The sequence below is a fragment of the Ambystoma mexicanum genome, chromosome 7q (genome assembly GCF_040938575.1).
Source record: "Ambystoma mexicanum isolate Mex_15411 chromosome 7q, UKY_AmexF1_1, whole genome shotgun sequence".
Lineage (NCBI taxonomy): Eukaryota > Metazoa > Chordata > Amphibia > Caudata > Ambystomatidae > Ambystoma > Ambystoma mexicanum.
This window is the reverse complement of record NC_090941.1, coordinates 661,066,347-661,080,403: the sequence shown is the minus strand read 5'-3', so window position 1 is coordinate 661,080,403 and position 14,057 is coordinate 661,066,347. Positions and strand designations below refer to the sequence as shown.

Genomic DNA, 14,057 nt, shown 5'->3' with positions numbered 1-14,057 from the left:
CGCGCCTATATTGTGAGCTCAGAGAGGCAATGCTGATTGCCAAAAGCAAACCCATAACTGTTGGGAATTCATTTTCTTAAATCCCAAAAATGGGTGCAGTACCAGTACTCACCACTATCCAAAAGCTGGCATTTTAAAAAGCACCAGATTTTACTTTTTTTGTAGAAAACTGAATAAATGAACCCAAGGCAAGCCAAAGAAAGACTTACTGAGAGGTGGATCCAATGTAAAGTTATATTCTGAAGTGACTTGAAGGTTTATAACAAGACTGGCTGAGCTGTGGATTTCAGCAGTTTAAGTAAATTTGGACTGAAAGACACTAAAAAATCTAAATGTTTAAAAGAAATGAGTGACCTACTTTGAGTGTCACATAGGTTGCAATTGTTTAAATGTCATAGTTTTAAACTTAGAATCAGCATTCTAGCTGCATATGTAAAAAAATTGTCTTGACTTAAACTGGGGAACAAAAAGTGACATTTTATCTGAAACCTGGCTTGAGAAACTGAATTCTGCCTGCAACTACCCCCATCAGGAGTGAAACTTGAGTCACAGCTGTGTTCCCAGGCCTATCTGCCTTTTGCTGGCCATACTAAGGATATGCCATCTCTCTGATAATTGAATTAAGGGGAGCCCCACAGAATACAGGAGCTCTGAACAAAGCCCTGTCCTGACCCAGGCAGATGGTTTATTGCAGATGTCGTAAAAGTAGCTTCCTCCTGAAGCAAAGGGGAGGGGCACTGCCTGTGAGAGCAAGCTGGCTTGGCAGAACTGGAAAAACCAGAAATTCAACCTTGTGCTGGAGGAAAACCACACCGCTTTGGGGCCAGAACATAACTCTATAAAGATGAATAACTCATAGTACGGACTTGTGAAAATTTTATAAATTATACCATAATTCTTGTGATTTTTCTGCCCACATTTTCAGAGGTTTTTAGAACCGGTGGTATGTTCAGGGGGGTTTTAGCGGAAAAGAGGATATTACTCAAAGTGTGTGCATGTGAAAAATCTGACACTTCATCAACTAATGTCCATACTCCTTGCGCACATGTGTGTAAATTTGGGGTAATGTCCGGTATTGCAAACCAGTTAAAAAGTGCAAAATATTGCCATTTCTGAATGCAAGCTCCCAGGAAGAGCAGAGTTTGAACAGGGTATACCTCCTGTAATGCATGATGGGTGCATATGATTTTAAAACAACATGTACCTCTGCAAATATGTATTTGGTTCAAATCTAGATTTGTGTGCAAGTTGACAGGAGGAGTGGACTTTCTGCAGGCTGTAAAATGACATCACTTTGACACAACTTAGCTTCCCCAATCAGGGGAGAAATGAAAGCTTGGCCAATGATAAGTGGAGAGGGGTAGAGTCTAGTGATGCTGCACACACACCCATTTTGAAAACACATAAAAGCAGACAGACAGGACAGATAGGGACATTCAAATCCATTTGCAGCTGGAAGCTCTGCCGGGAAAATCCATACTTTACCTCCCTCAACCTTCAGAGAGCAGACATAGAGACTTCAAATCTATCAAATATCCAGAACCAGAAACCTAGACCAGACCAGCAGAGCAGAGCTGACCCAGATCACTGTGAAGTGCAGAGAGCTGAACCGGAGTCCAGTCCAAAACCTGACCAGATCCGTGGCGAGGCCCATTTAACTCAAGAATATAGTGTGAGTACCTAGAAAACTGTGCAGAACCAATCTCTTGGTTAAAATAATATAATCCAAGCTATTTTAATCTAAGTAGAACTGCCTCCTAACTGTCACTTGTCATTTTCTAGTTGCAAGCTGCACTTGTCTTTTTGAACTTTAAAATCTCAAATCTGAAAAACGACCTTTATTTAATCGCTCATATCTCCGTGACCGTTTGTGCTAGAGACTTGCAGTAACTTTCCTCAGAAAGCTTAGAATCGTGGCTTTTCTAGGAACCTAGAACCACATTCCTACCCCCTATAGTTTTGCCGCAATCGTGAAAAACACACTCGCGAATTTACCGTGATTTGCAAATTTCTCCACGTGTAAAAATCTGCTGCTGCTTGCCTTTCAGTTGCCAAACATTCGTTTAACCTGCTAGTTACACCCTAGATCCTTGCTAAAGTGAGCCTGGACTAATATTAACTAGATACCACTCACCCTGAACCTCTAGAGGGAATTAAAAGCATTTTAGCATATTTTCTTCTTCATTTCCAGCATATTTAAAAGCATTTGGGCCTGTGTTTTCAACTTCTGTAGTCTAAGTTGCTGGGGTGAACTGAATTACATTTGATTGCATTTCTGAGAACTGTGTGCTTTCCTTCCATTTCCTTGCATTGCATAAAGGGGGGAGGGAATTGCCAGAGAAAAGTGATTACATTGTTTTGTTGAAATCATATTGAGTATTTTCTGTACTGCATTTCATTCCACATTGCATCCATTTGAAACCATAAAAGTATTGTTGCTACCTTATCCATTTCATGTCAACTCCTTAGTGATTATCAAGAAGTGTGCTAGTGCCAGATTCTCCGTTGTTAATCTTTATCATACCAGATTAAGTGTGATATTCAATTATTAATTTATTATAAAGTGTGATATATATATCTATTGTTTAAGTTATCAAATAAACCTTTAAACTTGCAAAACAGAACTACTTCTTGGCTCAGTGGGGTCAGGGGGATTCCAAGGGAGGGGTGTTATATAGGGGTAGTCACCCAGAACGCATGAACTGGACATAAAGATATATCAATAAGGGTTTCCATTCAGTATCCCAGACTAGGCATTGACTTAGCTGTAGTGTTGAATTGAATCCTCTTACAAGAATCTTGCTGCTTCATTTTCAGTACATTGTCATAAAGTAGTACAAGGGAAAAGTTAAAGTTGTATTAGATATGTGGGCAGATTCAATGCTTGAAAATATCACTTTGTGCATGTCGGTAGGGCTCACCATTGGGATATTGGACGTGTCAGTGGTTTCGTCACTTGTGAGGGTCTGTGCTTCCATTAGTGTGCTCTATGAAAAAAGCGATATGTCAAGCAACAGATTACGAAAACAGTATGCGACTTTTATAGGACACTATGGCATTGTTCACTAATGGTCACAATTCACTGATTTGTTAAAGACTCCCGAAAGCGGGGAAAGATGTAGTATAGTAAAGTAAAACATTTTAAAATTCAATAGAATCTGGTAACTATGGGAACTTTAGTAAGATACTTTTTAGTAAATATACGCTGAAAACTCTAATCCGTTCATGAAGTTACCCTTTCAATACACTACCTTAATTTAATCGAAAGAGATCATAGAGAATACTTATTTATGCAGACCATCATCCTACATAGCAACAAACATAACTAATTCATCATCCAGCACTCACCTGAGGCAATGTGTGGCTTAATTGAGTTGGAACTGCATTTGGAAGCAATTTACAAAGAATTCTGGGTCGACGCTTTTTTGTGTACTTTGATTGTTCGTACATATCGTTGGTAAAGTGCAGGCTGCAGAGGCGGAATCGATAGGCCCTTGCGTCATTGAAGACAGACTGTGCTCTACTTCCAATCTCATCCACTGGAAAACCGCAATTTATAATCCATCTTATTATTAAATCAATATCTTTTGGGAGTGTATGCAGGACTGTGCCGGACTTTTGGCATGGCTCCGGGAGGGGCAACCGAAAATGATACATGCAGGCATTCTTGAAAAGTCTAAGATCTGTATAAAAATATATAAATAATTTCAAAAAAGAATACTGTATGCATGTGATTGATGGAATTATAACACAACTTTGTCTTCAATATTTGTTTTACTCAAAGAACAAAAACCTGTGTAACCTAGTTGAATGAACACAGCAATAACTTTCTTACAGAATTGATTGGTATACCACAAATCGTAACATGTTAATCGTCCATTGAATGAACTTTCAAGCATCAAAAGGAAACATGCTTGCAAACATGGACCATGAAAGATTCCATTCTATTACAATGCACAGTGATGCAATGTGCTATTTACTGAGATCAAAATACTTGAAACATTACACAATGGTGAAGTCTTTAGATAAATGAACATTCCAATACTGGGTACATTAGGTTGAAATAGATAGAAACTTTGAGATCAGCGATCGATGAATATAGAGAAGTAAATTGATGACCTACCCTTACTGGACGAACAATGAGCCGATTCAGCAAGCAGGGGAGCAAGTAGCCCGGGAACAGGTAGCACGATGACGAGATACCTTGTAGATCTCAAAGATGTTCTCCTGTTAAATGTCAAGGTGTTTATAAAGGATAAGAAAAGTGGGTGTGGATGTGAATGTGTGACGTGTTTGTTGCGGGGTCATGAAGAGGGGAGGCTGGAGAAACTGGGTCTGGGGAGGCCGTGAGAACAATGGTCACTGTGCAGAAGATCCCTTTTGAAGTGTATTTGGTGTTTGGCACCTTGGCCATTCCCATCCTCCCAGCCCCCTTGCGAGCGCATGGCCACAGGTGCGAACTGCCATTGAAAATGGAGGGGGGATGGATGGGCATGAGGCGAGCGCAAAAGGCCGGAACACTGCTGAAGGGACAAACACCTATACGGATTGGAGGGTCTTGAAGATAGGAGTCTGGAGGATCCCTTTGTGTTGTACATGGTATTTGGCACCCTGGATGGATTACTGCGGACGAGGTGAGTGCAAAAGTGCACCAACCATTCTTTCATATCCCTCTTAGATGAGTGAGCGTGATTCACTGAAAAATTGAACCAACTTTTCGTATATGCTCATTTGTATTTGTTTAGTTTGGGGATGTTGATGACACAAACAAACTAAACATTGTATACTTGAGGTTGCAGCACAGTGTGTGAAAATCCCCTGTACTGTCCGCTGTCTCTGGGGAATTTGGCGCAAATGGCTCCAATGACACAGGCGGGTATTACTCGTCGAATGCGGAATCCAAGCCTCCCATAAAGCCACCATGTAAACGAACGGTAGGCCACCAGCTAGTTCCACCTGTGGAAGAGAAACATACATACTGTAATTGAATGAACCTGATAAATGTACCACCCTTACTTGAAAATGCATCCTGAATTCTACCGCATGGTTGCCCTTACAAAAGTTACTTCATGGATAAATGAACTTGGGCTTTGAAGTCTCGACAGACTACAAAAGTGAACACCCATTCATTCCATAACGGTTTAGGCCACAGAGAAATATTGTTTCTTAGTTGAAAGTGAAAGACACGTAAGCAACGAACACTCTGATTTCCAAAAAGCGAGAGAAATATATTCAATTTGCAGACTACATTCATTTGTCAGTGATCGATCAAAGTTACCAAAATGTAGGAGACAAACAAGAAATGTTAGTCGTCTCAGTGGTCAAAATGACATCACATCTAGAGTACACTTACTCGTTACTTGGATTGCGAGGGCGAAATGTTGCGCAAAGTTCATGCATAAGCACCATCATAATCATCAACACGGACCTTGTGAGGCAGGCTGCTTTGAAGTCATGCAGCCCGGTAATGCATAGCGGTGGTGTGTCTTCTCCTGATATGTAGGCCAAGCATCCAGAGTTTTCGTGGCTGCAGCAGTTCTCCAACTCGGTTGGCATGACCTTGCAACAATTGCGGGTACACCAGGTGGAAACGTCATCCATGCGACTAGGCTCAGGCTCATGATCCAGTGATTCATCTTCCCGACTATCATTCGATTCCCCATCATTTTCGCACTTTTTCTCTTTCAATTAGTTAATCCTCAGAATACTCGTAGGGGTAGGGCTGTATTGTAGCCATTATACAATTTCTTTAAAATAAAATGCATGTAACGATTGAAATCAATAGTTATGCTAGTGTAAGTATCTGTTCTCAGGGGCTTCATGCTACAAAGATAGCTGAACAGAGCTGACACGAGTCACAAGTGATCCCAAAAAAAATGCAGTGAAACAATTGAAAAAGCAACTCTGATGTTGTCTGATGAGAAGGGGTCTGTTGATACTTATTGAGGAAAGAGGCGTCCGGCCATTTCCATGGAGACACGTCCACGTTGACACGAGACGTGCATTGGCATTGTGAAAAGGGCCGTAAACGTTTAGTGATGTCAGCTTCAGGGGTGGGAGATCTGTATTGTTGCCGCAAATGCTCAACGGATAGGATTAGCACACGAGGTTCCACTGAATGGATCTTTGGAAAACAGTCAATCAAGTAATACCTATTAAATGCATAGCCAGGCGGCTCCTTCTCGATAAAACACACGTGGAGCCCTGTCCCCATAATATAAGGTAGACAAGGAGAAAATGGTGGAAAGTGCAATCAGAACCTTCAGTTAAAATGTTTCATTTTACTGATTCCCAATATTCAGGGGCCGATTCATGGAATTATTTGCATATAAAATCTGGGATTTGCCGGCCATTCTGCACGCAAATCCCTTTTCGTCGATGCATGGAATGGACTGCGCGGGACTTTTCCTGGACTTGCATGGAGTTTGCGCATGCTCAGCACGTCTCTGCGAGCCGTCTAGCGCCTTGTTCGGTACAACAGAGTGTGACACAAATTCAGTACAAAGCCATTTTTGCAGTACAGAATGACTTTGCACTGCAAAAATACACTTCATGAATCAGGGTTTGTATTGGCACTGCAAAGTCCCTTTTCAGCAGTGCAAAGTCACTTTGAACCGTGCAAAAAATTCCATGAATTGGCCCCAAAGTTACTCCTGCAAACTTGCTCCTGTTGAATTCCTGGTTTATTTCAGGTTGGGATAGGTGCACTTTTCCTCCAGTAAAAGCACACGCAAATTATTTGCATCTGTTTTGTGAATCGCCAAAGTTCTGGTGGACGTAGCTTTCCTTTGCTTAACTCTCATTTTGGATAGTCAAATAGGATGTCTGTGTTCTTACCCATTTATCCCTCACCCGTTTGCAACCAGTTGCATAACTGTGAATGCGCTCCTTGTACATGCACAGGCCTCACGCATCCCTACCGATCTTTAGTTTTGGCAACTAGGTGACGTTTAAGCGCAACCTTTGAGCAGAAACTATTTCACTGGTGTAAAGCTGGATCGGAGATCACATGTCAGGCAAGACACAAAGCTTGTGGCTGTTGTTTGGTTATTTACCCACCCATTGACTGCCCTTGGTAATGCTAATATATATGGCCATTCCCACCCACTACATCCTGCTTCCAGTCCAAAGCACATACTCCTGGGATCTCTTTGAGCTAGCTCTATCATGCAGAGGGATCACATTTTGGCCTGCCAGTGTTATTTCTAAGCAGAGGCTGAAAGTTAATGGCTCAGTTGCAACTATAAATGCACTACTGGTGTAACAAAAATGTCTTAGCCAAGTGTGCCTTCACCACTAGATTTACATCTGTTCCATGCACTGTCTATCTATCTATCTATCTATCTATCTATCTATCTATCTATCTATCTATCTATCTATCTATCTATCTGACTATCTATCTATCTATCTATCTATCTATCTATCTATCTATCTATCTATCTATCTATCTATCTATCTATCTATCTATCTAATTATTGAATTGTGCCACTCTCCCAAAGGCCTCAGGGCCCTCACAGACAGACAACAAATACAAATTAAGGGGTCAGCAGGGATTTAACCAAAAAATAAAGTGACATGCAGTTTGGCCTATTCCTTTTTCAAATAGGAATGTCTGGAGATGTTTCTTAAATTGGACAGTAGATACACAGCTTCTAAGGAGCAGATGTCCAAGCCATTTGTTTGAGAAGTACTCGAGATGGAAGACGTCTGATATTGTTATTAGAATGTAGAGTTTGCCTAAACAGAGTCTTTTTGACTCTTGAGGAAAGATATACAGGGGCTTCACCAATAAGGCACTTGAACACCATCACAGAGCCCTTGAACTGAATTCTCTGATCGACCGGAAGCCAATGCAAATTCCTGCGAGCTTCAGACACCCGAGATTGATGGCCCAGACCACAGACAGCTCTCACTGCTCCATTTTGTGTCACCATAAGTAACTAGAGGGGGGACCCTATGTGGAAGGACAGAGGGCCAGAGGAAGGAAGGACAGAGAGCTAGAAGTTTAAAGATATGAAACGCAGGGTATCCTGCCACTTATAGCTCAACGTACAGTCGTTAGTGTTTGAAATGATTTTCAGAAGCTATGGCCGCAAAAAATACATCTTACAAACCCTTCAAAGGCCTGGTTCTAAGTTCATAAGGCCTCATTATAAGTTTGCCGGTCCGGGAACTACGGTACCGGTAAGCTTGCTGGTACCGTAGTTCCCGGACCGGCAAACTACGAGTTGTGCTTGCGGGTGCCTTTCTGCCCGCCAGGTCTGACTTGGCAGGCAGAGTGGCACCCACGAGCACAGCATGTCGAATGCACTGGCACCATTCATAACGGTGCTGGTGCATCCGGCTTCCTCATTCCCATTAAGCCCTATGGGGCTCAAATGAGAATGGGGAAGAATTTTTCCCGGTGCCCAGGAATGGCCAAATACCGGGTCCGGCAATGTCATAATGACCTGGTAATTGGCCATTTCTGGGTGCCGTAAAAAATAAAATACCGGCGGCAGCCGTGCTACCGCAGCCTCGTAATAAGGCCCATAGTGTTGTAAAGGTAATGACATTCTCTACAACATGCTTTTCAAGTCGACTTTCTCAAATTTGCCGAATTCGTTTTATTCCTGCTTACATATTTTAATATATTAGTTTGCTGCTTTTATCATTCTTGGCAGTTTTTCACTTGTTTTTCCTTTCATGTTTATACATTCAAAACAAAACAATAATACTAAATCAAAAGTGCAAATAACGTTGAAACAGCTTGAAATTGGTACTAAAGCCCATAAACCCATACCACTGGATAAAAGGCCTGCGAAATGGCTGACTGCTAGTCTGACATCACCAGTTAGCAAAATGCAAAAAGACCATACATGAAACACACAAACACATGCGTGCAAGCAGCATGAACTCCCAACCTACCTTATACCGCTGATCTAATAGCAAGCAACCTCTGCTCTACCCCATCTGCTCCACTGACCCACCCATAAGTGAGGCTTGACAACATTTCTGTCGGCCAAGTAGAATTGGCCGAACCTTCACTTATTTCAACTATTTTTGTGTGGACATCGCCACTAAGATTTTGAACGAATTCAGTTGTAGCTTTGTGTGTCGGGTGTGCACAGCCAGATAGGAAGCTGGAATGTTTGTGCACTCTGATTGCTGAAATTGATGCAATTTTAGTTGGGTAATTATTGACTAGAGAGCATGATTAGGCTCTGCCCCCTGCCTTCCTCAGAAGAAACTAAATAATAAGATAAGAAAGGACACATTTCAAACTGCACTTTAAATTCTTCTGGCAATGCAGCTGACACAAAGAATAGTTCGTTTTGCGCCACACAATTGGAGAACTGATAAGGCATTAGCTTGCACAATTAGTGTGTTTAAAATAGAATAGATTAGGTGACAGGAAGGAGGAAGGTGTGTCCACACGACAGGGACTCACTACACAAGTAGGGTAGGAAAATGGTAGGCAGATAAGGTTGTGGCTACACATAGGAAGGGAGATCATGTGACAGGCATTCACTGCAGAAGTAATTTAGAGGCTACCAATAATAATCAAGCATGATGATGTAGCACATTCTATGGGATGTTTTATGGGTGGGATATTAGATATAGAATTGTCCAATCATTATTGTTGGACATATAGAATTATATATGTAGCTTAGCATAGTGAACCAATGATCAGGAGCGATGGGCTTTCATAATTATGACATCAAAATGACTGTATTAACTGCTGTTTCCTGTTGAAATGTTGGAGAAAATCTTGAGTGAGAGCATGGCTGTTGATCAGGTTTTTCCCCCAGCTTTACATTGCTAATAAAGCTGGCTAACCTTGCATTTGGCATACCACAACCCACTCTGTTTTGTCTCTTTATTGGCAAATACCAGTTAGAGGGCTATATGTGTTTTTACTTCTGTTTACAATGTTGACCAATCAGAGTGCACACAATACTCCAACCTCTAAAAGGACCGAAATGTCCACATGTTGGTCACATTTCAGCACCATAAGCAGAATGATGGATGGAAGGTCTTTTCCCCCCAACCCACCATTCTTTTCCACTGTAAGGAAATCTCTATTTTCACATACCTCTACCCACAATCCCATCTTTTTCTTGCAGGCCCCAAAGCGCCAATAGGCCATTATAATGGCAAAGATAGTGTTATCGCAGAACCCACAGTAACATAACATTCTGATGAGCATGTTGTGTGCCATCACGGAGAAAGCTCACTGGGTTATGCAATGTGATAATGTCAGATGAGGCAGTTGGTTCCCATGTAGACCACAGTCCCTGTACTGTTGGAGGGATGTGTAAGAATGATAACCACAACATCTACCATCGTAGACTGCTCAATGGCCACTCCACACCAAGCAATACTTGGAGACAACCAGTAGCAGCTGCTTACTTCTCTCAATCTTTGGAATAACTGGATTTAAGGCAATGAAAGACAATACTTAGCAACAAGAGCATCACTTACGTTTCACATACAGCGTAAACCTTTTCTGCACTCGTGCATCCTCGTTTTCAGCATCGAATATGTACTCTCCTGACTGATAGGAATGATTACAGAACTTTGAAGACAAGCTGTTCAGAAATGTGAGAGGAGGACCAGGTGTCAGTATGCAACACTCATTTGAACTAGACACATTTAATTTAGTGTGTATTAGTATTCATGTTTAAGGATGCACAAATACAAATATTTATAAGAACTGAAATGTTCAGGTGAGAGAATGTCACGACATGGTTTCTTCCAAAGAAGAGAGAGCCATCTGATTATACATAGCTTCATCAACCCAAGGCAGGCAGCTCTCAAGGTTGCAGACAACCACATACGTGTTTCACCCCCATTGGGGATCATCAGTGTGGTGCAGTCTTGACATGATAAATGTGATTGAAGCATGCATGCCTTTTTACCAACCACCATCAAAGTTACGGTGGGTTAAATATATGTATAAAAACACATACTGCGTGAAACTGATGCAGCACAATCCGAGTAATAGTGATTTCACACTGAATAGCTTCAACCTGTGTAGATATTGCGAGGTCTAGGGGATTTCTTTCAGCAGAGCTCCTCATACTTCATGAACTCTGGATAGAATGTCCACCCTCAAATACAAACCCATAAATCAGGATTGAAAGAGTTTTACAATTTAGAATTTTAAGAGTGGAAGAATGTATTAACCCCCAAATGTATTGTTAATAACATGATGAGCTGGTATTATAAACGTGTTTTCAAATGCAAGTTAGCACAAATGCATGCTTTTACCTCAAAAACATGGAAAATTGTGTAGGGCATTGCTATTTAATACATAGCTTTGTTAAGCCAGGAAAGACAGCTATGATGAAGACAACTACATGCTCATTTCAGCCTTATTAGGGGAGCGAATGTGCATACCCACAATGCATTATTCGTTGGCTCTGAACAGGAGGTGAACTTCCAATGATTGCTACTGGGCTGCTCTGTCAAAAGTGAGTCTTTGCGGAAATAGCTTACTCTACTTTCACATTTCAGGTGCAGGAGTTATGGTGTATGTTTTTTTATAAACTCAGCATAACAATGATGTTATTTGCTAGACATTCCCCAATGTGCAATGTAGACTATACTGCACAAGTGATTACTAATAAGGGTGAAATGGTTATGCAGGCGTCTGCATCATTGGGAGATGCATGTCTTTGGTCGGTAAAACGATTTATAAAATAGTGCTGCCCTATACAAACTATGAGCATGCATTTGAGATAATTCGTATCCCCAGCACATTGCTCACTGGCTCTGAAATGGTTGTGAACCTCCAATGATGGCTAGTGGGTGGTGCTGTGGACATATGTGACTTAGTTGAAACAACTCTGAGTTTCAGCTTTATTCACCCTAGGAGCAAATACATGACATCACAGCAGGGAATAACAATAGGATACAAAATTACATCATCAGGCACATGTATGGGGGGACTCAGAGCTAAGACAGTCTTCACTTTCCACACCCACTTTGTTAAATAGGATCATCTTAACTGTGGCTTAACCAAAGTTTTTTTGTCGAATATATATAATCTGCCCCACAAAGCAGCAAAGACCACCTGTCCCTTTGCTAGACCGCATTATGGTCTGGTGCTGGACCAGTAATTTATCTAACAGGGTGGATATATAATGGGGAGTAGAAATGCACGAAAGGGATGCTGCACTAATACCCCAGACAAGTAATTACCCAATAGCTCTGTCTACCAAGCAAGTTAAAAGAAAACGATCAGAAAGTAGATGATGTGTAGGCATATCTTGTATGACACATTCTCAAAACCAAATCTATTTGCATAGAACATTTGAGATTGATGTGCTCATTATCATGATCATTTTTGTCAGCACATTATAATGGACATATCTGTGGGCCATGATCTTCCTCTCCTCATTTGATTCCTCTCCTCATAGCCCGGCAATGCAGTAAAGGGGACCAAGAATAATCGATAGAGCCTTAAAAAGTAGAACAAGGAAACCTTTGGGGAGAAGACAAGCACTTACCTCAAAGAGTCATGCCTCTTTAACTAGCAGTACTCAAGGGATGACGAGTTGCAAACAAGTCTAATCACACCACAACAGTGAAGGGTGGGGTGATTTTATTTTCCTTATTTCAAGCAGTAGATGCCTAAGGCTGGTGCTGTGAAAGACACGACTTCTGGCGCTGTTCCCTTCTCTGGTCTGAAGAATTAGCCTTCATTACATTGCCATAAAGCGGAGTTGTCTAACTGCAAGCCTCGAGGGCCAGAATCCTGATTGGCTTTCAGGATATCCCGTATTAATATTCATGAGAGAATTGGCATACCTCTAGAGTCATTTTATGCAAATTTGTCTCATGAATATTAAGGAGGGATATTCTGAAAACCTGTCAGGATTCCGGCCCTCGAGACCTGGAGTTGAACAACCCTGCCACATAGTAATCAAGATCTCTAGTGACCTATATTATCCAGCATCTATATTGGTCCCAGCATTGCAAGTGTGTGATACTCTACCGGTGGCCTAATCGGATGGCTAATTCAGTTCAATAATTGCCGTTCACATTTTAAAGCAGCTTGATTGGTTCATTTTAGTACCTTTCGCATTAGCATATTACTACACGTACATAATAATATGTCTATTACCTGCCCTATTGTATGCTCTGTGTGTGTTACCCAGACCTCTTTAAATATAGTGATGACATTGCTTTAGATTTAAACTGAGGCCACAGCCCATACTTGACAGCAAGCACATCCTTAAAATAAATGCAACGCTCTCGTAAGGATTTAATACTGTTACCATCAGATTACCGCCTTGGAACTAGAGGTGAATCCAACAGACATGAATACTGTTGCCACCACATCAGCACCTCAGAACAAGATGTAAATCCTCCAGAATCCCAGGGTGTGGTATTACCCTCTATAGGGTGCCTTTCGACTCATTTAGGATTGGAGCAATTACTTCCAGTGGTTATTCCACAGGCAATAAGGTCTCTATGTTTTTGGAGAAAAAAACGTCCAGTCCTTTACTACAGGTTTTTCTTCAAAGTGACCTCCACCCTCATAATATGTGCAATAAAAATGGTGGTGGATCGCTTAACGCCACTTGAATACCTCACCTGTGTACCCGTAATGAGGGCCATTACATGTGCTAATTTCACAATAAGTTTTAAATCAGAGAAACTTAAAATGTTACAAAGCAACAGTAGTGTTTTAAATATCAACTTTACCTGTAGGCCTCATCACTGTAGCTCAGCTCGCAAGGAAAGTTCTTGCGCTTGGAAGACCACATACAGTGAATATTTGGGTAGACCTTGAGACGAACTTCAAAACAAAACACTTCATTCAAATCAATTTCATGTTCTTCACTGGATGTTGAAGCATCAATGAATCCGGTATCTAAGAACACAAAACACATTCTTAGCCTGTGTTGTCTTTGTATGTTTCATTATTATGTTGATACAAACAAAAAGGACTATCTTTAACTGCACACTTATTAAAGATTGCCAAATAAAAGAATTCTAAAAGCACATCGAATAAACAAGTCAGATACAGATCAAATAACACTGAGTCACTAAAATTGTGGTATGCA

The 14,057-nt window shown here is 41.2% G+C and overlaps 1 protein-coding gene across 2 annotated transcripts in view; it reads right to left on the bottom strand.

Moving 5' to 3' along the window:
* The window catches only part of FLT3 (fms related receptor tyrosine kinase 3), an 842,728-nt gene that overhangs the window by 400,837 nt on the left and 427,834 nt on the right, over positions 1-14,057 (bottom strand). For both annotated transcript variants that reach the window (XM_069639890.1, XM_069639891.1), the window contains exons 9-10: positions 13,696-13,864; positions 10,465-10,571 (exon numbers count right to left, since the gene is read on the bottom strand). In XM_069639890.1, the coding sequence (XP_069495991.1) occupies positions 10,465-10,571; positions 13,696-13,864 (276 nt within the window). The remainder of the gene's footprint in view (positions 1-10,464; positions 10,572-13,695; positions 13,865-14,057) is intronic.